Below are 25,029 nucleotides of genomic sequence, written 5' to 3' on the forward strand. Positions count from 1 at the left end.
GTAATTGGATTTTTTTTTTTACAATGATATAATTTTCAGCAATATGTAAATCCAGAGCAAATAAACCGACACGTCCTAGTGAAAAATATTTTAATGCCAGTGTATTTTCTCCCCAGCAAAATATCACCCATTAAGCAGTAGTTGGGAATGCTTAGGAATATAATTTATGTTTAGTTTAATTTATTATCTCGTAATCATGACCATGTGTCTAACATTAACGTTGCGGGAGTTTGTGAACTTAACTACCACATCAATAAGTATGACCATCTTTCTCTTATATAATATATCTGGGAATAAATTATTTACTGTAGATGCATTCGTGGAGAAAATGTTAAGTGAATCATAAATTATGAAAGGTTATGTTTATTACTAATGTCTAAGCTTAGTTATAAACATTTAAATATTATGAAACGAATGCCTATAGCAGGGTTCCGATCATTTTTTCAACCAGCTCAAAACTGGAATTAGACAATCTATTTCGCCCTATGGCCGCACACTCGGTAAAAAGTATACAGTAGAAGTTTATTACCACTGATTTAAAAGTGAGCATTTTGTTGGAATCCTTTTGTATACATTTTTTTTAGCGTTTTTCCATTTTATTTTATTTTCAAAAGGCTGTTTTAAGACTCCGCATTTTTGTTTAAATAGAAATCTCATTAATGCTCATTAATACTGCAAGAACCCCTAAGTTATATAAACTGAAACGAACCCTCTGAGACAAACCGTTTCACATGGATCTAAATGCTAATACAGCAAGCATTTAGAATAGTGCAGTTAAGTATGCTGGTTTTGATGCCGCATCAGGAATGCAGCAGCCAGTGTGAATGCAGAGCATAAGAATACATTATTATACCCATAGTGGTCAATTGTATGTGTACAGTATTTGGAAAAGGACCTACTCCGAGTGTGTTACCTGACAGCATGGCAAGGCACCATTGGTCAACCATAAATCTGTTTTAGACATACACAGTATTCCATTTTATGTTTACTAAGCCCAAGAATCTCATTGTGCTTGTAGAAAAGCTCATTTAAAACTAATTCAAATGTTATGTCATGTCAGCTGGAAGAAATGGCATTTGTCTATCCGTAACAAGGCAATAAACAAATAAAAAATTCAAACCGAAAACAGCAACAGGCAAAAAAATTGCTTTAAAACTAAAAAACACAACACTATAGGTGGTCCTCACTCCCTTTTCAGGCCAATTTTACGTTCTTCTATTCATCACCAGGCTCTTGTTTTATTGTTTTGGTCCCTTACGTGGGGGTCTACTAGTTGAGACCTTTTCTGCACGATGGCACCTTACTGGGCTCCTGGGCTCCCGGCTCAACGTGATCTTCTGAACTCTCCTGAAATAAATGCTGCTTCTATATACAGTAGAAGCTGGGGAGATGTTGAGGACAGGGAGGGTTGGAGTGAGAGTAAAAGAGCACTACTGAATAATTATCTCCCTTGGGAAAACAGTAGGCGGGTACGCTTAGCCCGATTGTACAGTGACTGACGGCCAGAGAAGACGTGATGTGGGTGCATTTTGTATTTAAGCAGTTGTTCCAGATAGAAGCAATGACTACAGGCATCAAGACAACAGTTCATAAAATTCAGAGCTCATTACAATAAAGCATACAGCTAAGAAAACAATTCAGGGAGCGCTAAAATACACTGTAGCGAATTGTTCTTTTGTGTGTATTTTTTTGTTTTATTTAGGCGTTTGAACTTGTCCGTAAGGGAGTTATTTTATTAGTGCTTTGGTGTATGAGAAACAGGCTGAACCGACATATTGGGAAAACTGGAATTTATGAAACAGTTTGTGAGGACTTTTTAGGTTTTCTGCTTATTGGACTGGGACATTTTGAACCGTTTGAAGTTTATTCAATATCTATCTAGGAATTTATAAACATCTCGCATAACTCATGGGGAACTATGGAGGCTCTTTTCTCTGATAAAGCACGTGTTTGTGCAATAAGCTAAACATGGCAACGTTACATCATATAAGTTGAGTGACCTGCAACTGGAGCAAAAGCTCATCTAACCATATGGTCCAGATAAATTGATGTTCGGGCTAAAGCGCTTCTCAGACCCAGCATCCCCGGGGCCTGCACTCAGTACTGGCAGGTTGAGTGCGCAGGGGTGTTACCTCCTCTCACAGCACTCACGTGTAGACATCAACAACGTGGCCGGACTGTCAAACACAAGGTCGAACAGAGAAAAGGGGCGACAGTGGCAGACACATGCTTAATCAGTTTGAAACATGGGGCGATTCGTTTCGATAGACTTCCTGAGAATTGTATTATAGCTACTAATGTTGACTAAATCGATATACAGTTAGGATGTCTGAGTAAAGTCAAGTTTTTTTACGCAAGCCCTTCACAATTGCAGTCTTGTGTTTCTGTTCAGCTTCAGTGGTGTGTAAAAATCGTTGAAAAGGGACAAGTGGGTGTCAAGGCGATTATTGAGGTAATAAGGGCTAATAATTTATGATAGAGAACTCTGCACAAATCACATGCTGAGGTGGCATTTTGCTTCCTACAAGTTGTATATTAACAAGGGAGGCAGCTTGATGGTGCGCTTACTTTTAAAACAATATTGTTCAATCTGCGCACAAGCGAGAGCTTTCAATAAGATCCTGATCAGCACTTTCCAGCAGAGAGACCTGGGAGATGCTCTGAGTAAGATTAGTTGCCGCAGTGATCGGAGAAAATGGACCTCCAGCAGAATAGATGAGATTCATTGATTAAAGCTGTCCGTGAACACTAAAATGTCTTCACTCAAACTGAAACTAGGGGAGAAGAATCCCTTCCATTGATTGAAGTTTGTTAAACTTGCATTAAATGATTTTCGAGGCCGTTCCGAGTGGTGCCAAAGAGCGAACACCTAACTGTGACATATTATCGTCTCATAAAGTCAGTACACATCCGTCTTGTTACCCATCTGACTGACACAGAGAGGCATTAACATTCTCTTGGATTTGAGTTCCTGTCACGCTGAGGAATTCAAGACAATTATCTGGTCTCCTCTTAACTCTCTTCTGTTTCTTGAAATCTCCAGGGGGAGATGTGGGGCTCTTTATGTTCGCAAGCTAATTGCTGATGTTGCCTGTCTGCTTTTAAGTGTTAGACAGGGAGCATACAGTGCACTAATCAGAGTAGCCTTCTATTGCACACAGTTCCGAGGTTTTATGCTAGAAACTGTTGCTATAAAGCGCTGCATAAACAGACTAAAATAGTTTCACACATTGGCGTAATTTTCGCTGGTCAGCTCAGAAAAAAACAAACCCAAATAACAACCACATTAGCAACAATTTTGGGTTTACCGTTTGTTTTGAAGCACAGGATCAAACTCTATTATGACGGATAATACGCTTAATTTACAAAGCGCTTAACACCGCTTTATGTAAAAATACTATATTAATGAAAATCAACCATAAGCAAACAGCCTAAAAATTCATGTTAATATTTTTTTTTCCTCCTTAATCATAGCTCTCTCTAAATTCCAGGATCTAGAAAAGTAAAATCATTTCAAATCGCTCACTTTTTCCCACAGAGCTCATTTAAGCCCCGTGGATAAATCCAATTAATGATTTGGCACTGCTGCATAATTTAGTTAACATTTCTATTACATGAACTGCAATGTAAATATTGCAGTTTTCCAACACAAAACAAGTGCTATTTGGCGTAACTAAATAAATAAATAAACAACAATAAGAATTTCAGAGCGGACATAGCCTAATCCAGTTCGTTTAATTAACTCTTTCACTGCCATTGACGATAGAGCTCCAATCATGTGACTTTTATCATCCTTCTACAGCGAATTTACATTATTTTACCATTTGCGGACGTCCAATCCATTTAAACTGGGATGTTTGCCAGCATAAACTCTAATACGCATTTGCTGCCAGAACCCCCCTAACCCCACCCCAGTTCAAATGGACATCTAGATTGTCTATCGCCGTCAATGGCAGCCAGAGATTTAAAAGGTGTGTGACAAGACTTAAGCCTTTGTTGTACTGTCATGACATTACATTGCGTAATTGACAGTTATAGCCTTCGGTAGAAGTGAAAAACATGAGCAGTGAATGAAACTTGACTGATCAAATTCACCGTTATGAATTCAGGTTTGCAGTGACGACATGATAGTATTTGACAATATCGCCGCACAACGTGGTACTACGTTGTAAATAAAGATCCGCTTTGTACTTCCACACCAGAAAAACAGATGGCCTGTTGTCCGTTTATAGGGACAGTCAGCATCACTGGTTTTATCCCGTGTGTACATCCCTTTTTATCACTTTGTCAGGTCTGAGCAGGTGTTTGGCCCGTGGTCAGAGCCCAAATCAGATCCATTTCATCTGTAATCAGATGGTGCCCCTGGCAATGATGGAGGAGATCAGAGAGGTGATCAAAGAATTATAAGCCCGCCACGCCTGACCAGCCGAGCGTGATATAGACAAGGCGGTGGGCGGCTGAGAGAAATGTCCGTGCGAGCGCCGGCCACCGTGCGGATGAAAGGAGGGAATCCTTGAAGGCCCCCGGACCCTCTCCAGGGGGAAACATAAAAGCTTGGTTGCGGAAAGACAGTAACTGCAGCACCAAGCAGTCCCAGTGGATTTCTTCTTTGACATTTATCAAGTAGAAATGGGATGTCTGCAAAGAAAGGCATTCATGTTTTGCTTCATTTTGCGGTAATTAGCATAGCAAGTGAATACAAGTTATCCTTTAATTGGAAATTCAATGACATTTACATGCAACACATTTTGATGGCTGGATGCTTCTGTGATGTTTAGAAAATCGTTGTATGCAAATAGAGCAAATATGCTTGGGAGAGGAAAATTAATACGTGGCTCATTGACTGACAGGTGAGAATTTATTTTCATTTAACATTTCTCAGATTTCTTCCCCTGTCTTCACATAGGGGGTTATCAAGTCTTTTGGATTTTCAATCTTTGATAGAGTAACTCGCTGTCAGTACTACAGCTCTCAATTAAATTTATTTATTCCTCTGAGGATACCAATTTACTTGCAGGAAAATGTCACGTTCCCAAACAGAACTTTTTCCATATGCTGAAATGGCAATCTCTAATGGAAACATTGAATTGTGATGAGCAAATATAAGAGGAAGGAAGATAGGTTGGATAGAGACGTGGTAGGTCAGGGATGGGAGGTGGGAAACCCAGTAATAAGAAAAATACCTGTGATTTGCCACCCGATATCTAATCCTGACACCAACAATATTATTTACCTGAGTGTGCAGGGTTGCCCCAAGTCATGAGTGAACTCACACCGACATATTAGTCATGCAGAAAAATGAGACCGCTGTTGCCGGAGCCGCCGGGGTCCCGACGCGGCGCTGGATGGGAGGGAAGCAGGATCGCAACGGGCCGTAGCTCCCCTGTGGAGGATAAGGATAATGTACGTATTTGGTGTCACGGGTATGAAACTACCAAGAAAAAAAGCCTCAGTATTACAAGATAAAAGTCATAAAATTGCGAGAATAAAGTCATATGTTATAAAATGCATTTGCCCCAATGCTACGAGATTAAAGTCATAATATTATCAGAATAATATCGTCATTTTTTACGGTTTTACAACGTTTGGTGAAGTAGTCTGTGTGAAATCAAAACTGCTTTACGAAATTCAAGTTATTTACTTATTTTTTACTGAACCTGAAGCGAAAGTTTTTTGGTTTTGCGGACTACCAAAAGTCGGAAGCCCTTGTGGCCATATGCCTGTAAAACCACAAGAGGTTTTTGCTTGACAGTTTTACTTTACGAAATTCAAGTAATTTACTTATTTTTACAGAACCGGAAGCGAAAGTTTTTTGGTTTTGCGAACTACCAAAAGTCGGAAGCCCTTGTGGCCATATGCCTGTAAAACCACAAGAGGTTTTTGCTTGACAGTTTTACTTTGGTGTGCATTAGTGAACGGCCAAATCACAACTTAATACTCACGTTATTGCTTTTTTTCCTCACCTTTTGTTAAAGGCTGATGCTTTTTTTTCCCGTATAGACATCAGAAGCACTAATAAAATCCTTGTTGACATTTCCCACTTCACACATCAAATCATCAATTTTGCAATGGGTTTGCCTAACGTGATATTTTGCTGATTTTCACCCGGAATCCAAATGCGCTTTACTCTAGCGTTGAACTCAGATCAACTGAGCATTTCTGCATTATTATTCCAGACATAGAGCTCATACAGCAGTATGGATGCAGGAACTGAAAAATCTTTAGTTGTTGTTCAAGAGAGTTGTCAGAACAGCGAGCTGTTTTTCAAAGACTTTAGCAGCGGGGGGAGGGCAATTATAATTGTTGAAATTATAGTGCTTATCTTCTCTTGGATACCACATTATCTTTGGAGAGTCTCGGGTAATCGTTCTAACAATCGGTTCCAAAAACAACAAAAACTCGGGATGGCCTCGGTCACAAATTAAAATAAGGCAATGAATCTTTTTTTTTTGCGAGTTGTTGCTTTGAGCGATATATCCCAAAAACTCACTGTGATGATAAAAACAGGTGTCTGAAACTGATATTCCGTTTTTCTTGTTTATGATATTTTGACATCTGCTGTATACATATTTCATATTAGGTTCCCAGATTTCCTTAAAAGTCATTTTTTGTGACATTACATTGTCCTGCTTTGTTAAATACCGTATTTTCACGACTATATGGCGCATCGTATTTTTAGCCGCAGTGTCAGTAACGAGTGCTATTTCTGTATTTTAAACACACAAAGGACGCACGGTTTTTTTAGGCGCATATATATTATATATTATATATGGATATCTAACCGCAATAGCGCTGGCTACCGGAAGCAGCCCCAGACTCTTTTTTTCCGGTTTCCGGTGCGCAGTGACTGCTGGGATATATAGTTCTTGCACGCTACACCCACGCGCTAAAAACACGTTTTTTAAAAGGCAATGGAAGCAAAACTGAGTTTGGTTGTACTTTATTTAGCCATTTTACAACTTACTCACGTCATCATCACCCACAAATCCATCAAAGTCCTCATTTTCTGTGTCCGAATTGAACGCTAGCTAGCGTAACTTTTCCAACGGTGCTTTCCATGCTTAGTCAAGCTGTATTGATGTCGATGTATACAGGCCACAATACATTGGGTGTATTGACAAAAGAACTACATATCCCAGCAGTCACTGCGCAGTACTTTGTTTGCGGTAAAATAGTAGAGTCGGTGTACCCTATCAACTGATTCATTTTATTTTATCATGATAACAATTTTAGTATTGGTCCATATATAAAGCGCACTAGATTATAAGGTGCCCTGTCTATTTTGGAGAAAGACTTATGTGCGCCTTATAGTCGTGAAAATACGGTATTTGTTTGCAGGTTTGATTGTGGCTCATACCCACGATGAGCATCCTCGTTGATATTTGCACTGTCTCAAATGACCCAATATTAATATTCCACCGCTGTGCAAACCATTTTTAGTTGCTCAGTAGATGTCAAGAGACACATTTGTATAGAGGTTCTAGGTCGCAAAGTGTGAAACTGTTTTATGCTGCCAAAAAGTCCCTGTGAGTTTGTTCTTGTTTGTTCATATGCATTTTAAATGCTGGAAAAGCAGTAAATGATGTCAGGCTGGGAACGGAAAGGGGTTGCAGGAAGGAAGGAAGAGAGCTGATGCTGGATGAACTGTTTGTTTTGCAGGGAGGCGAGAGAGGAAGGAAAAGGGTGGGAGTTGTCGTTTAGTGCAGAAGCGCGGCGCTATACTGCGTATGTCTGTTAATGAACAATACGCTGTGTGATAGTCAAGTGTAGACCAGCCCTGCAACTCCGAAAGGCCAGAGGTTGAGGGTTAAAAGTCAGACAATGGCTAGGCAATCAACTAGCAGTGGAACGGAGGAGGGGAAGGAAACGGCTGTCAGGAAAACACATGGATAAATTCAAAGGGAGGTGGAGGGCAATGTAAAACAGAGTTATACTCTGACAAAGAGAAAAGACACTGAAATAAAACCAGGATCTTTTCTTTTTTTTCTTTCTGACATCCACCCCAGCGTTGAAGAAACTCCCACACTCTGCTTCTCCCCGAAGGGAGTCATCTTACCTCAAGTACACGTACACAAACCCAGAAACCCAATCAGACCGTGTGGCCTATTTTTCTAGATGTTTTAATGAGCTCGCTTATTGCAGAGTGTTGAGTGATATTATTTAGGCTGCTGTGTCACAGCTCATTAGGTAAACCAGGCTGAACAGCAACACCAGCGTCAAAAGATGATTTGAATGAGCGCGACACCGCGGGACCTCGGCGACACAATGCAATTGCATTAATGCGGTCATCAAGAGAGACTCGTCATTATTTGGAGAGCTGTGAGAGATCCAAAGAGTTGGCTTCATTTAAAGAGTATTGTAAGCGCTGTGTTCCGGACGTTCTCTTGGCACAATAAAAATACAAAGGATGCAAACTAAGGGTAGATCGGCATTGAGATGAAAGTAGTCTGAACCATGCGGCATCTTGTTAGTGAAGTCGTGTCCACATTCACAAAAAAAGGGGCAACATAAATGAAATCCTTCCACTTTCAGGTTTTAATGTTGTTTTTTTATGTATTGATACATTGGCTGCCATTGATGGCGATAGACGTCGATCCATTTTGACCCAGGGTCTGACGGCGATCGTAGTCACTAGAAGTGAAACATGGTGCTTGCTGGGCTGCTTGTGTGCTTTGAAGCCCCCCACCAGCCTCTCCGCTGCTGCTGATTAGGTGATAGGACAGCTTAGGAGGATCTAGGCAAGGAAGATGATCATTAAAACCTCTAGACTACTAAGGGACTGTGCGGTAACCTCAGTCTCAGTCTGCAGAAGGTCCCCACTTTGTGGACTTCCTGTGTGGCTCCAGTTTTTTTTACCTAGGTCTACAATGTCTTGTGTGTCTTGTGTCTGTTTTGCTACTGCAACCAAGAAATTTCCCGAATACGGTATGAATTAAAGTTCCAACCTAACCTAATCTAATGATCAGACAATGCTATCCTTCCAAGTTGACTTGCATTTGATGTCTAGAACTGTCAATAGGTTGGTGAATAAGTTAAGGGCTACAGGCAACAAAATCATATTAATATAAAAATATTCCAAAATAAAGGGGGGAAAATAAGGATCGATAGCAAAATTTCACAATGGCATACCTGTCAACCTCTGCCGATAACTGCCCTTATAAATGATTATGATTCCCCTTACAAACCCCCCAAAAACCTTACAAACACCGTACGACTCGTACGGTGTTTGTAAGGTTTTTGGGGGGTTTGTAAGGGGAATCATAATCATTTATAAGGGCAGTTATCGGCAGAGGTTGACAGGTATGCAATGGATTATTTTTTAAATAGATTTATGTAAAAGGAAATGCTTCGAGCCACCAAAATCTGGACAGCGGGCCATAATTTGGACACCTCTGTGTTAGCCTATTGCTGTTTTGTTTTTGCTGTAATTTATTCCCTCCTGTGCCTAATAAAATCAACAGAGCAGCATTGCAATTAGAAACGTAATCCAATATACCATATGTTTTAGGACTGTTTAGTGTGTGTATGTCTCCATCCTCTAGTTTGTTTGCAATACAGGTGAGAGCAAATATAAAAGCCCAGTTATTAAAATAAAACACAACTGTCCAGGGGAAAATAACACTCAAAGTATCTGGTAGTAACTTGTTTACAATGGATTCATGTATTTTTTGTTAGCTGGGTCATTGCTGGAAAAATCTTGTCTTCAGAGGAATGATAATGAGCTTCTACCTCATTATTTTAGGCTCATCATTTAAAACTTACACAGAAGTTTGTTTAATTGTTTATCCGAACTATTATATTTTGATATTTTACCATGATTTCTCAGTAAACCACCCCGCGATTGGCTGGCAAAAATATTCGGAAAATAAGTGAATGAATAAATTTTAAAGCGCTTTGTCCCTATTTGACATTTAGCTAGAAAAAATCTCCTGTGTGTTTTCCATCTCAATCCTTCTCCCATTTTCTGCGGCAATCTTTGCGCTGCCTCTTCACTTAATCCAGCCTTCAGGATGCCTACTTCACAATGTTAGCTCTTTTCACTGTCGTAGAGTGAAATGCCTCTTGCAACATTTCTAAATGTGTTTTTTTTTATATAGTTCTCCCACTTTCGCTCCCATTTTTTTAATCCGTTCATCACTCTCTCCAACTTCCACGCCCTCCAGCCCCGTCTCAATGTCTCCTCGGCTCACTCAATCGCCGGCCGCTAAGGCCTGGAGCATCGATCCAATAAAGCCGGTAGTGTGCATTACGAGACCTGACGCTTTCACCCAAATGTACCATTGGAGCACGCTCATTAAACAGCATGTCACGATCATCAGATGGGGCTCTTTCTGCCGTCTCGCTGTCGTATTCTCTTGGTAAACGGCAAATCAATAACTGTCATTTTCAATCGATTTCAGCACACAAGAAGAAGTGAACATACACAAACAAGTTTTTCAGTTACTCGTATTTTTATAATCAACGTATGGAAGAAATGGCCGAGTTCTGTTATTAGCATTTTGGCATTTTTGTGCTGGTTGTTAAAGGTCAGTAGAAACTGACTTTTCTCAAAATATGGCAGAAAGAATTAGAAAGCTTCAGATAGAGTACTTGTCTTTTAGGCTGTATTAAGGATGAGTTGAGTTGCAATTTAAAAAGACACATCTGGAGGGAGAGCTTTATATTGATGTTATTTGCGATGTTGTTGGGCTATACTTTCTAATAATTCAGTCCAGCAGTTTTATCCAGTCTCATTTCCACAAGTGTACTTAACCAGCCACTCAGCCAGACTTTTACAAATCCCTGTGAAAGGATGGCTGTCTTGAACATTTCACCGAATTTAATCACAGATCCTTTAAAGAGACCGACTGAGGGGAAAACAACATTTTATAGGCCATTGATGAATTGTTTTGCTTAAATTTTGTTGGTCTTTGGAGCACATTCACCAACAAAGTCATGATAGTGCCTTCCACCAACTATATTGTGTTTAAATTTATGGTGTTAGGATGCCATTCTTGGTGATTGAAATTTTAGCGGTGACACCCACAACATTAGAAACTGTAGCTCAATTAGAGTGTCATCTCGCTCCAGAAATGGCCCACTTACTCAAAATAATCTAACGGTGCTGAAGGTCAGTACGAAAAACTTCAGGTAATAGAATATTTTACAGGTTCTTGTTATGATATTTAAGCTACCACCATGTGCAACAAGGACATCGCAAAATACTACATTTTTCCGTCAATAACCAAATCAGTCTTTTCTTCATTTTGCTGCAACAGTACTTCATGTATCCATAAGTACATTGATTTATTGTTACTCAAGATACCATTTTCGAGTTGTCCTGTATTTCCGTCTGGAGTTTCTTTGCACTTAACGTTTTGAATTGCTGTAACGTCAGACAAAATGCCATAGGGTCTTCTGTCGTTGGTTGCCTTGTAATGGCAAAATGTAGCTGTACGCTTGACACGTTCATTAGGTGTAAAGCTGTTCATTTACAGCAGACTGCTATTGGATCGTCCTTGCCTCCACATTCATTTCCTAACACATTGGCGTCTCAGGCAGTGCCAGCACAATTAACTTTGATAACGTAGCCTCAGTTTAATATGCTGCTGCTGAATTGGCTCTGCAAGAATGCGGTGATAAGCAGTTTCACAGCTTTTTTTGAGTGGCAATAGCTTTTATTTTCAATGAGAATAAAGATGGGACAAAACTTTTCTCCCCAAAAACTCCAGCCAAAGGTCATTAAGCGTTATTGGTTGTTATGCTTGGCACCAGTGAAATTTAAATGTTGGGCTGTTTTTTCTTTGTCCAAGTGATTTGCATAGCTGATTACTGTTTTATCTAACAATGTTGTGTTTTTAATGTCAATATGTTCAGCAAGTAGTTAGCAGTGCGTGTTTTCCTGTTTGTGTTGTTTTCATGTCTCAGGTGGATGGCTTCCAAAAACACAAAAACCTAATGCATGTTGTGTTAAAAGAGTTTATAATGCACAATTGAGTCTCTAAAGTGACTGCCTCACTCTGACATGGTATTTCTTTCTTCTGGCAGGTGGCCAGGAGCCTTCCTGCTCTCCTGAGTCCTTCTTGAGTGAGGTCTCAATCCATCACTCACACATTTCCCACCGAATGGGATTTTACATCAGAGAAATGGCCTGGGTGAAGGTCTTGCTCTTGTTGTCCCTATTTGGATGTGAGAAGTCTCTGGGCCTTAACTGGAACCCAATCCCACGCAAGACCGTACGCTATCAGGGTAAGTGTACTGTGCAATACTGAGACTGTGGTAGATAGATTTTAAGGGGTTTAAACTGTTCACTGAAAGGAGAAATGCCTCTGTGGATTGGCACGGCAAAATACTGCATGTGTATTTCAGGGATTGGATTTATGATTGGCCTCTTGAAACCTGGTGATAACATTTATATATTCCTGTTATGATTCATAAAAAGGTTTGGGGCTTTATCTGACTTCTCTCCGTTGTTATTGGTCGTTCCTCTTGTAGTTTAGAGTGGTTCGTAAACAGAATGAGTTGAATGTTCAAACATCAAATGGCTGCATTTTTGTCCCCTAAAACTTCTGCCTGTTTTACTAACTTATTGACAGCAATAGTCGTCCATTTTGTTTGAACTGGAAGGCCTGTAGTTAATGCTAATGTTTTCATGCCATTGACGTGCTAGACTTTAAATTCATTTTGACTGTAAAAGCACTGTTTGCAAATGTGAGCCCTCACAGTCAAAATGGATTGGACATCTAGCACCGCCATTGGCAGTCAGTGAGATAATATTGGCTCTGATGTTAGTACTCCGAGAACCAATTATACGATTGCGGGTCAGCAGGTCTGCGAGGTTCAGCGCAGACCATAACTTCATAATGAATTCTATGTGAACAGCTAAGCAGGCTTTTTCTTTTATCAGAAATGCCCGCTATCAGGTTTATATTATTTCTCCCATGTTGACCCTCAGTTAAATATAAATGACGTCAATCTAATCCTGGTGCTAAACTGTATTTGCACTCTTTTTCTGGTTCTCTTCTGCAAGCTATGCCTGGTTTTCTTCACCGAACAAAGCCAATTGTTGCAGGCAGGTTTAGGAAAAGTGCCAGTTTTAATCCATCAAAGGGGAAGCAAAGCATTCTCTTACTTGGGTTTTTTTTGCAAATACTATTTTTCTAACCTCTCTGTATCATCTATCACACCTTTCATCTCATGTACCTTTTTTTCCAGAGTCCTCTTTCTCTCTCGCGCTTTTATCCTTCCTCTCTCGCGCTTTTATCCTTCCTCTCTCCTTTTGCTTTGTACGCTTGTTGAATGAACCCAAAATGCTCCTGTGACGTTTTTGCAGCGAGCTCAGATTTCCTGAACAAACGCTTGTAGTGATTCTGGTGTGGGGGGTGATTGGGGACAATTTCAAAAGCCTTTTTTTTGTTAAAGATAATCACCGCTAACCCCTTTGTTCTCTTCTCTAATTTCCCCAAAATCTCTGGTCTTGCATCTGGTCTACCAATCCATAGGCCATCAATAGTTTGTGAAATTTTGCCACACGTCTTCTTGCTTTTTGGTCAGCACTCGCCAAATTTCAATGCTTCACAGGACAATACAAATAGGGACAGATTCCTGTAACTCTTCAGAAGGAAATTCCACCCCCGTTACTGCCATCCTCACTTCTTTACCTCTGAAACAAGTGGATGAAATTAGGAGGAAATAGATCTCCCATTACTTGTAATGCAGTCTTGAGTCCCGAAACTCGAGAGAAAGCAGATCACGTCACCCCCACCTCACCCATCCAACGCGATTTGACACTTGAGTGCAGAAAGATTCTCGGCACAATATGATTTATATTGGAAACTAGCAGGATTATCTTACCCAATGAGAGATTCCTTCACTCGGTTAAAGAAAAATGAGATTTTCAGGCTCAATACCAGAGTAAATGACTGATATGGATGAATGAGAAAGGAGCAAGATGAAATGGAAAAACAAAGCTGCAGGAAAGGAAAGACGGGGAGGGTTGCGGGGTTCCAGATGGTGATAGAGTGGAAATATAATGGCAAGAAAGCAGGATAGTGAGACAGGTAGCTTGAGAAAAAGCGAAGGGGGGGTTGGGTCAGTCTCTCACTGCCTTAAAAGGACAAAAAACTTGAGCTGCCTATCTTAATATCCATCTTTGCGTGGACATGCAAAAAAAAATCAATTTTTATTTTAGCCTGTAGCTAATCAGCCTTTGTTTTTATGTGTACTGCTTAGGCGTGCAGTATGAAGGATTTGGGCACTTGGGCAGAGCAGAAGGGGTGTACGTCTGTTGTTATGTGTATGCGTGGGTGGGGGGGGGGGGGGTTGATAGTGAAGTCTAAGCTGAGATGCATGCAGAGATAATATTTATCCCCCTCCTGTTCGTATCAACACTCATCACCACTCCCTGCAATTATAGAAGGCTTACATGGGTATGAAGAAAAAAAAATAGAAAAAAAACTTCCTTTGCAGTGTCCTGTTGACACGCAAACACTTATCCTTAAGTTTTTTTTTTGCTCTTTCAAAATTAGATTTTTCAATAAATAACTTAAACCATTCATAGTAGCACTTACCTTTTGTTTCCACGAGCATAAAAATGTGTTTAGAATTTGTTTTCATTTCATTTATTCTAGCTTTTTGATTGGTAGTGTTAATTATGTTTCAATAAATACCATAACAACTAGTCAAGAAATGGATAGTCCTGTGTTTTCCAGTCAATTCTATAGAATTCTGTACTGTAGATAAGGGATGTCCAAACTATTTATATCCTAGTGCTAGATACAAACTGCTTTGATGAGATTTCCATAAGGAATCATTGAAAAAAAATGAAATATTTATTAGAGTGGGGCACCATGTACATATGCAAACCCTGCTGCATAACAAATAGGCCTTTCATAATTGATTGGCAAACAGCAGAAATGTTAAGTAAACCCAAACAAAAGTCAGTGGAGGGCATTTTTGGGAGCCATAATGGAGCTTAGTGCAATTGAATCAGAATACTGAGGTCACAATAGGTATTATGATTCAATTGCATTATATTTAAATGTTCAACACATTAAATCACTGGTCAGGTGACACAGGAGACGTTGGCTTCGATACTTTTAGTACGATAGGAGTCACAAGCAATGTTATCCGAGAAGCATACCTGGAATGAACCAGCCGGGAAAATAAATTTGAAATAAATCTTTGCAAAGTCACACTTATTTGTGCCTGAACATTCCCCGTTTTTCTTTGGGTCACTTAGACTTTGCTTTCTTAGGTTTTCATACATACAAAAACTTGCAATTCCACGCAGCAACAACCAGTGAAAAAGACCAGTGCCGTAAAAACCTATGCCAAGATGCCGAGGTTAAACAAAGGCAAAGAAACCAAAAGGGGCAAGAGACATTGTGTTTGGAAATTACGCAGCAAATACATTTGGTAATTTGTAAGAGGAGCCATGCCAATAACGCCATGAAAAAGTGGGTGGGTGGATTCAAACTACTGTGAGAAACAAACAAGAAAGGTTGTAGAATGGGCCATCCCTCTGAACTTTAAAGAACTCTTTCTCCTTCTTTTTCTCTCAGCCTCTCTATTCTTGCATTCTGTCCCTGCCATATCTTCGCAAAGCCTCCAATTACAGTAATGAGTAGTTGAGAACGATGCAGAGGAGGCATTGCAAGGTTGTGCGTGACTGGCAGGACAGATGTGGGAGGAGGAAGAGGCAAGCAGAAAATTCATCACTGCTTCTTTATCTGCGTTAAGTGTCACTCATCCCCGGCCCCTTTTGCCGATTGGTCGCTCCAGATTAACAGCCAAGACCAGATGTCACGACCCGAAGTGTTCGCTGTTGTCACGCTGACTCTGCCGATAGCCGATGTGTGACCAAGTGGGCATGTGGATTAAAGTGAAAATGCCACTCCAGGCTGCTCTTATGCAAAGCACTTCCTTGCAGCACTGTTAAAAGGGTTTTATGGATACACTGATTTAACACTATTGGCCTTATGTGCAGAAACAGGATAGTCCATTATATGTTGCCTTCAAGTAGGAAGAGGAGATGCCGAGGAGCAAAAGTGAGATTTAAAGTCAATTCATCATATTCTCATCTCATTTTCTGAGCCACTTTATCCTCTCTAGGGTCGCGGGGGGGTGCTGGAGCCTATCCCAGCTGATTTCGGGCCAGAGGCGGGGTACACCCTGAATTGGTGGCCAGCCAATCGCAGGGCACAAGGAGACAAACAACCATTCACTCTCATACCTAGGGTCAATTTAGAGTGTCCAATCGGACTACCATGCATGTCTTTAGAATGTGGGAGGAAACTGGAGTACCCAGAGAAAACCCACGCAGGCCCGGGGAAAACAGGACCGACCTGGATTTGAACCCAGGTTTCCCATTGTGAGGCTGATGCGCTAACCACTTGTCCACCAATTCATCATATTATATTTGGATTTGACCCGCCGAGGCACAGTGGCATTACTTGGGTGTGCAAGGTCGGTTGGAAAAATATTTCCTTGTGTGTGAGGGGGATAAAAACGTATTCTGTCTTGTTTTTTTCCATTTTAAGTCCATCAAACTGGTGTGCTTTGGGGGTTACACGGAAAACACTTGAGTATAAAACCTTGAACATTGTTTCTCATGGAGTGGTGCGATGCTAGCTAAATAAGTCTCTTTAGTGCAGAGGTGGCAAACACGCGGCTCTCGAGCCGCATGCCGGCCCCGCCCACAATTGAACTGGATCACTGCCATTGACAATAGACCTATTGTTCATTTGGACTGGTATTTCTCGCTTTAAGCCCAATGGCAGTGAATGAGCAAAGAATAAAACCCAGTCGCAACTTAATAGCAAGAAAAATCTATGATTTTATAACATTTACCCGGGAATCTAAATTCCAGCCCTAAACTGTATTACTTGTGTAAATCCAGTCAGTAAAAGTCAAAGCATGTCTTACCTCCACATTTTTTTTCTCATGCTCTCATTCTGTCTTTCACCTGACGCTCTTGTGAACTCTTCCTCTATGCAACAGAGAATTGTTTTCATCCCTGTGTGTGTTTATTTCATTTTTTTAGAAGGGGGGCATATTTACACTGGGGTATTCTGTTAGAGGAGGGTTTGTCAGCATTGTACGTGCATTTGTCTCGAGGTTCATGGCACTTTCCCACCCAAATGTCGCTGGCTTGCTCCTGTCTGTCTCTTTCTGCTTCCCATTCAGTGTTTGTCGCTACTTCAAAGCTCTCCTTAAAATAGACCTTTAATCATAGTTTGGTGTTTGAGTGGCTGGGCAGTTGGAAGCTATAAGCAGAGAGTGTATATATTTATAACTGACAGGGCTCGTGGAGGCAGATCCAGGCAAAAATCCAGGGTATGAAGTAGACCTTTTCAGACGTAGATCTCTTCGGCTTCACCTTCAACGTTTGCAATAAATTGCTTTTGAATGGGATGCATTATTTCTGGCTATTGACCATTTCCCTAAAACATCAAATGATGGATTCTTTACCTTCAGGCAGCTTCTGTTCATGTGAAAATGAGCTTTCTTATCTTTTAAATTGAGCCTTTTTTGCCCAGTTGAAATCAATCTTTCACAGCGGCAGCCTTTAAGGAAAACAAAATGGGAGACATCTGTGTAGAATTATAATTTTTGTTACCGTGAACATGCAAATGCTGGTTCTGTTAGAGAAATGATCTTCAAACTATTTTCACAACGATCAAGTATTAAAAGTAAGGGAACTTTATCGGTCCAATGCAAAAGGCGCTGTTGGGGCTTTGTCATGTCAAACGAAAATGCAATCTATCATTACAGCAGGACGGAATGCTATTCGAATAGCATCGCCATTTCTACTTCTTCACGACTCTGATTGCAAAAGTCATTATAAATGTAGCTATCGGATCGGGACTTAAATGGCGGATTGTTCCTGCTCACGTGCTGTTCGAAGGCTTAAAATTAAAATAACTCAAATCGAAAGCCTCTTTAATATCCTAACATAAGTATTTTACTTACTATTTTTGCATTTTCAAGAATACATGCTATCATGTCTGTTTGGGATTGCGATGCGATGAGTACATTTCTGCAGAGAAAAAACAAAATGGGCGATAACATTTTAAGTTTTGTTCCGCTATATCCATTAAAAAAGATAACTATATCACAAACTAAGATGCATGAAACATTAGCGCCATGTCTTCTTGTCAAACTTTTTGGGTGTTTTTTGTTTTTACCTGATTTGGTGCCTGCTTCTAGCAGAGTTGAAGACAGCTGTGTTTTGCAGTGGAAGACACGGTTCACTGAACATGTTGGGACGCATGAAAAAAATGAGATTTGACTCGCTGTCATGTACTTTGTATGTCAATCAATAGCTAAATGCCAGGGTGTGTGGGTGATAGGTTCAAACTGCTCTAACATTGGCTCCTTCCACCTGTATGTCGCTCAAAAGACAAACCCAGCAAAGAAGAATGGTTCTCTAACGTAGGATTTCCTTTTTTTCTTAATTAAGGAAGGCGATAAACCGATACGCTTTCTGAAATAGACCAGTCTGTTGCTTTTGATGTTTTAAACCAGCATACATTTCTTCCAGTCTCCATCTTTTTAAAAAATATACAAAACTCGAGGAGAACCTGTAGTGCAGTCAACTCTGATGGTCTCTATTTACAAAATTGACCTTGCCTTCCTGTTGTCTTTGTTTTTTTGTGTGTTCTTTCATGTTATACACGGCGCACATCCTTTAATCTCAGCATCATCTCCTAAATAAATCCTTCTCTTTTCTTTCCGACAGTTGACCACTTGCGTCAAAGTCATCATCACACAAACAAAACGCAGCACCTAATAAATACGAACATATATATTTGAATGACAGCCACTAACGTGAATTCTTTAGGTGACGAGCGTGACCGGCCGTTTGGTCGCCCGGACCCAAACAACGGGCGACCAAACGTCCGGCGACCAAAAGTCCGGCGACAAAACAAGGTAAAACAGCACGGTCTACGCATCAATAAAAGCCAACAATGGCCCTGAGCAGTTTCACTGAGCCGACGTGTGAGTGTATAAGAGTTTGTATGTACATGAGTTGTCCCCCTTAAGAAGGGACGTCAGTCAGGGTCTTAACAAGTTCTCCAACAAAAAACAATAAAGGTCCGGGAAATTTGGAGCTTTTCTTTAGCCTAATAATTAATAGGGCATTAAGTATGACTAAATAATAATGCACAGTTTGTATTTAGGGAATTTGAGCAACAATTTTAAATGGTAATTATCAATACCTTCCGGGCAACCAAACGCCCGGCAACCAAACGTCCGGCGACCAAACGTCCGGCGACCAAAAGTCCGGCGACCAAACGGCCGAGTACCGATGACAAGACACTCATGAATGGTCATGTAGAACCCACTAAAGTTTTGGTGTGGTGGATGGTTAAACATCCATTTTGGGAGGTTCTAATCAGTCACGAGGCATTCTAAACAACCGCTACACGGAGGACTGTGAGTCTTTTTGTTTGCATGTGCGCGTCGTGGGTGTAGCATCGCAGCAGATGTATTCAGCGCTCCCCCGAGGATGCTGCTTCTCTCCTCCTTCACTCTGGCTCATTTGTACGCCTCCCCTCCCCAATGTTTATACGCTGCTGCTCCTCAGATAATAACCTGACTTCACTACTTATCAGCAGCCACTTCCTTGTTAGGCGCTTTTACTCTTCTCATCTCTCTTGCCAAGCTTAACGTTCCCAAGTTCACATTTTTCTTTTACCCCGTTCACATTTCTAAAAACATTTGCGTCGTGTTTACAATGGAAGGCAGCTGGATTAAAAGCAGCGTGTCCCAAGATGACCTACTTTCTATTTAAGTGGTTTTGAGTGTTTGTGCAGTATCATTTAGAAATGTTTATAGAATTGAGATTGTTTTAATTTCATCTAAAATTCTACAGATGATCATTTCGGTCTTGTTAAATAAATATAATAAAGTAATACGGAACACTTGTTGGCATGGCGATCGTTCATCATGCGGGTAAATGTGAAATTACTTAATAAAAATCCAAATTATGAATGTGAAATTACTTTGTAAAAATCCAAATTATATTAAATAAAATAAAAAAATCAATATAACCTTCCCAGCATACAATTAAAACTATTAAACATTTGCAATCAAGTAATACTAAGAGACATATTCAATATTCTTTTTTTCTTCTGAAAATGCAGAGCACAAAACAGCAATTAGAAAAACCAGACGTCAAGTTTAACACATCACCCCAAAAAATATAACAAAAATCTGATTCAAATTATAGTTATACATTTCAATTGAAAATATAGCAAATGTAATACCTTAACCTTGTATATACAATGTTTTTAATCACAGTTGCATGGTAGTCGCAAAATAAGTACGTAAGCACAAAACTAAACGTTCAAAAATAAACTTGTAGAAATTAGCTTTTTTTTAATATATATTTCTCATCAGTATGAGGGAACAAATAAAATTAAAAAGGGGGGGGACAAGGTAATACAGAATACAATGAAGCATGCTAGACAAAGGCATACAGCTCTTAATCTTTTTAAAATTGCTTGTGGCCGTCTTTAAAAATTACTGGAAAATCAAAACAAAACCCAGAATTTGCTTTTTTGAAAAAATAATAATAATTCCAAGGCTAGTATCCTGCTAATTCTCTGAAAAGTGGCTTATTAAATTGGAAAACCTCAGCATTAAAATGTGATCTTCAGCTGCATCCCATATAATGAAGATATATCATAGCCAAAGATTTCCACTAATTATATTTGTGCCTTTACAAATTTTCATCGGATGTGCTTTTAGGCCGTGCTATTTTCTTTGATAATACTTATCTTGAACGTCATTTAAATTTGAAGGAGAATGTCAAAGAATTGTAAACACCTTAACACTGAAACATTTGTTTCTTTAAAAAGGCTTTATGTTCCTTAATTGTGGGGACAAGCTCAGACATGACAGGAAATGAGCGTTCATTACACCATTATTGTTGCCGCGTTTACATTACATATGCAAATTCATGGCATTTGAATGCAAGACACAATTGTGGGTTTAGTTTAATCCTTTAGATTGCCACCAAGGGGCACCCTGCAGTGTGGGAAGAAAAAAAAGTCAACACAAGTGTTTTAAAATCATGGAGGAGGCTGGCTTTGAAACCGAAACATTGCTGGGTTTCACCATTAAAAATTTTGCGGCTTTTGGCTTTATGGCAACATTATTGCATCATGACTATTTTGTAATACACTTGTTCAAGTTGTAATGTTAAATTTTTAGTAGGTTTTGTGAGTCATGTCACCTTCGGCACTTTTTGTTGCACCGGCCAGCCATCTGGCGTTCATTCTTGTCATGTGCGAAGCTTTCTTGTCATTTTGTTTCAGTACAGTAAATTTTAGTCCATGCAAAATGGCTCCTTCAGATAACAGATCATCTCAGGGCCTTTTTTAGTATGGCGAATACCATTGCCAATAGCTTGGGCTCGCCACATAAACCGACACGAACAAGTTTTGTTTGTCGTGTTATTTAGGGTTAGCCCTTTATTTGATAACGCTAGTCATGTGTGAAATTGTACATCTTATCGTGCAATTTTCGGTAGACGGTCGATTGGTCGCCGGTCTTTTGGTCGCCGGTCTTTTGGTCGCCGATCTTTTGGTCGCCCGGAATGTTATTGATAATTACCATTTAAATCGTTGCTCAAATTCCCTAAATACAAACTGCGAATTACTATTTAGTCATACTTCATGCCCTAGTAATTATTAGGCTAAAGAAAAGCTCCAAATTTCCCGGACTTTTATTGTTTTTTGTTGGAGAACTTGTTAAGACCCTGACTGACGTAGCTTCTTAAAGGGACAACGCATGTACATACAAACTCTTATACACTCACACGTCGGCCTCGGTTTTACCTTGTTTTGTCGTCTGTCTTTTGGTCGCCCGTTGTCGCGGTCTGGGCGACCAAAAGACCGGTGACCAAAAGATGGCGACCAAAAGACCGGCGACCAATCGACCGCACACGCAATTTTCATGCTCACCTTTTGGAAACAAAGTAGTTTAACATTTCATACATTGGTCATAATAAGTACTTTTATGCCAATCAGATAAAACACAATCTTAATCATTTAATGTAATTGTCTCAAATCCGTACGCTTTTTGGTTTGTAATTAAATAGATTCTACAGAATCATTTACTAGGAACTGTAAATGTGATTCTAAGTTCCTGCTCATCATGTTGTCAGTACGCATACCAAAAGTGAGAAATCCTGAATGTGTTGATATAAAATGATGATTATGATGATGGCAGCGTAGGTTGATTGCAAGTGGACGATAATGTGGGTTTGAATTGTAAAACAGAATTATTTTCCATCTGTCCATTGCATTAGAACCAAGAAATGTGTGTGTGAAATGGAGCTAAGTGGACAGCATAAGCTGTGGCTAGATGAGGGTTTGTGTTGATGCCAGGCTCATTGCTATGACTAACCTGGGACATGGTCAAAGTTTCAACCATTAAAGTGTGACATTTCCACTTGTATCTTGCTATCAAATGCGACAAGCACTAATATTAATATCAAATATTCTTCCTTTTGCTGTCATCCAGATGTTTTGGACAGCATGGCCAGGTTCAGCATTCAAGGAGTCTTCAACTACAGCTTGCTGACGCTGTCGGACCACGAGAGAGTTTTGTACGTGGGCGCACGCGAGGCACTATTTGCCTTGGACCCCAACGATATCAGCAGACAGCTCAGGCCACAGGTAACAAACACACTTACATAGCTTTTAAAGGATTAGCGGCTATATCTGGCGAACAGCAAAAGACAAACAGATGGAATCAGTGCTTCATTTCACCTCTAAAATCCAAAACAAATGATTATCAAAGTACAACATGACCTGTTCTGCTATTCACACGTACCGCGTTTCTCTCTAATGTTTCATTTGGCCTATTTAAGTCTAGATTTAGGACAAGTGATGTTATGGTAATTACGATGATAGGACTCAGAATACTTTTCAGAATGATGGAATACAAGGTTATTGTAGGCTATTTTAGCTGAAACTTTTTCACCCAATGTCAGAAGTTTTTGTGAAATTAGAATCCAATAGGAAATAATAGGATTCAACTGTATTCCTTTTTTTCTATTGCTTTATTTTAAATTTATTTGGCATGGCTTTGGCATAAGCCTCCTTCAGTAATAGTCTTAGAGAGTAGATATATATTAAAATTGTAATGTGGGCTATTTTTGGCAGACGTAGAAGAAATGCAAATTGCTCATGCTTTGGCTCTGTTTCTCACGCGCTTAGTACATCCTGTTGTATTGGCCGGATTTTAATACCTGGATCTCGTCTTGAAGAAATACACTCTCTGGTAATTGTTTTGAAATGCCTTTACGCACGTATTCAGAGAAGTGATGAAGCCCCATAGATTCAATCTGGTTTACGGCCAGGCCTCCAATAGTTGACCTGCAGTGTGATCAATACATTCCAGCAAGTGTTGAAGGTATAATGAGCATCCGGCAGCAGTTTTTTAGGATTATTACCTGATTTACTATACCGAGAAGTTATTACATGCACGCACCAACGGAGTCGCATCATGCAAACGCAGGCTGTTACGGTTTATCAGTTTTGCCGTAAAGATAAGGCCACCTGTTAACATCTCAGCAGTGTGGAACGATGCCAAAGTTTTGCCCCCCACCGCCATCTGCTTATCACTCAGAATTTGAAATACAATTTGGCATTGTTCAGCGCACCTTTATGGACTGGAGTTATCTTCTGGTTTTCTTTGGTTCAACTGATTAGCCCTTTGATACATTGCGCTCGTCATTTGTTGTATTTCCGTGGCTGCCAAGAGCTGTGGGCAAACGTGCAGGACTAATGAGGCTCCTTATTCATGTTTGTGCAAAGAAAAGTTCATTTTAGAAAGGTATCATGTTTAAATTTGTAAACCGGTTCATGCATTGAGGGTGCAAAATCTCAGATTTGAAGTTGACTTACCGTATTTTCACGACTATAAGGCACACTTAAAAGTCTTAAATTTTCTCCTAAATAGACAGGGGATCCAGTGTACTTTATATATGTAAAAAAATTAAAATGTGTCATTCATTGAAGGTGCGCCTTATAATGCAGTGCGCCTTATAGTCGTGAAAATATGCACTTAAAATGTTTTATTATTATTCTTTACATCTAACATTTAATAATAAAAAAGTAGTAGTAGATCCTAGTACACTATGTAACAATATGGCAGTAAAATGATCGGTATCGGGTAGTACTAAGAAATAACGTGCTGCAAAATGTGTATCTATCGAAATCTAGTTTCCAAAAGCAGGTCGCCCTACCTAATATGGCCGCCAGCTATACACGTTTCCTTATATAATCAATTCCCCAATCGTGTGGCGTCCAATCATCCTTCTGCTGTGAATACAATTGAGTTTATCAGTTATATCTCTGACAACCAAAATACCTAATATGCCCTCAGTCATGGTACATGTGATAATATATCCATATTTAACCATATCCAAATGAAAATGTCGTGTTTTTCTTCACTTGCTTGCAGATTGACTGGCCTGCTCCAATAGACAAGAAAAGGGAGTGTGTCATCAAGGGGAAAAGCAACCAGGTAGGCACTGCGTTTTTTACAAAGAATAGCATGATATTTTTGTTGTTTTTTTGTCTTTATAACCAAAGTGATTTCAAACTGGAAACTTTTCTGTCATGACATTAGCCTATCTTGCGGTGCTTTTTTCAGGCACACTTAAAGCAACAACTCATATAGTGGTTTGATGCAAAAAGCATTTTTTTGTTGTTGTTCCCTTTCCCCAATAATAGTATATTGATTCCATCTGAGCATACCGTCTGCATTTAAAATGAGATGCTAACCGAATAGTTTCTTCCAGTCACGCTTTATTCATCACACAAAGCCACCAAAATATGTACAATACAGCCTCATATATGGCTTTTATTCTTATAATAACTATTGAATGGTACTGTCCTTACCCAGGGCACTTTTAAATGTGTTTGCTCTCCTTTAATTTCCAGACACACTCCATTCTCATCCTTACTGATTGCAGAAATTGTCAAAATAATGATCAATAATGTACGAATCATAAAAATACAAATATTG

At 39.7% G+C, this 25,029-nt stretch overlaps 1 protein-coding gene across 2 annotated transcripts in view; it reads left to right on the forward strand.

The window, feature by feature from the left end:
* sema4c (sema domain, immunoglobulin domain (Ig), transmembrane domain (TM) and short cytoplasmic domain, (semaphorin) 4C) overlaps nt 1-25,029 on the forward strand; it is a 226,463-nt gene that overhangs the window by 184,406 nt on the left and 17,028 nt on the right. For both annotated transcript variants that reach the window (XR_013300455.1, XM_077601836.1), the window contains exons 11-13: nt 12,028-12,228; nt 22,516-22,670; nt 24,463-24,525. Coding sequence is in view for 1 of the 2 variants with exons in the window: in XM_077601836.1 (XP_077457962.1) it covers nt 12,105-12,228; nt 22,516-22,670; nt 24,463-24,525 (342 nt within the window). In the remaining variant the exon portion in view is untranslated. The remainder of the gene's footprint in view (nt 1-12,027; nt 12,229-22,515; nt 22,671-24,462; nt 24,526-25,029) is intronic.

This window comes from Stigmatopora argus, chromosome 5 (genome assembly GCF_051989625.1).
Source record: "Stigmatopora argus isolate UIUO_Sarg chromosome 5, RoL_Sarg_1.0, whole genome shotgun sequence".
NCBI lineage: Eukaryota > Metazoa > Chordata > Actinopteri > Syngnathiformes > Syngnathidae > Stigmatopora > Stigmatopora argus.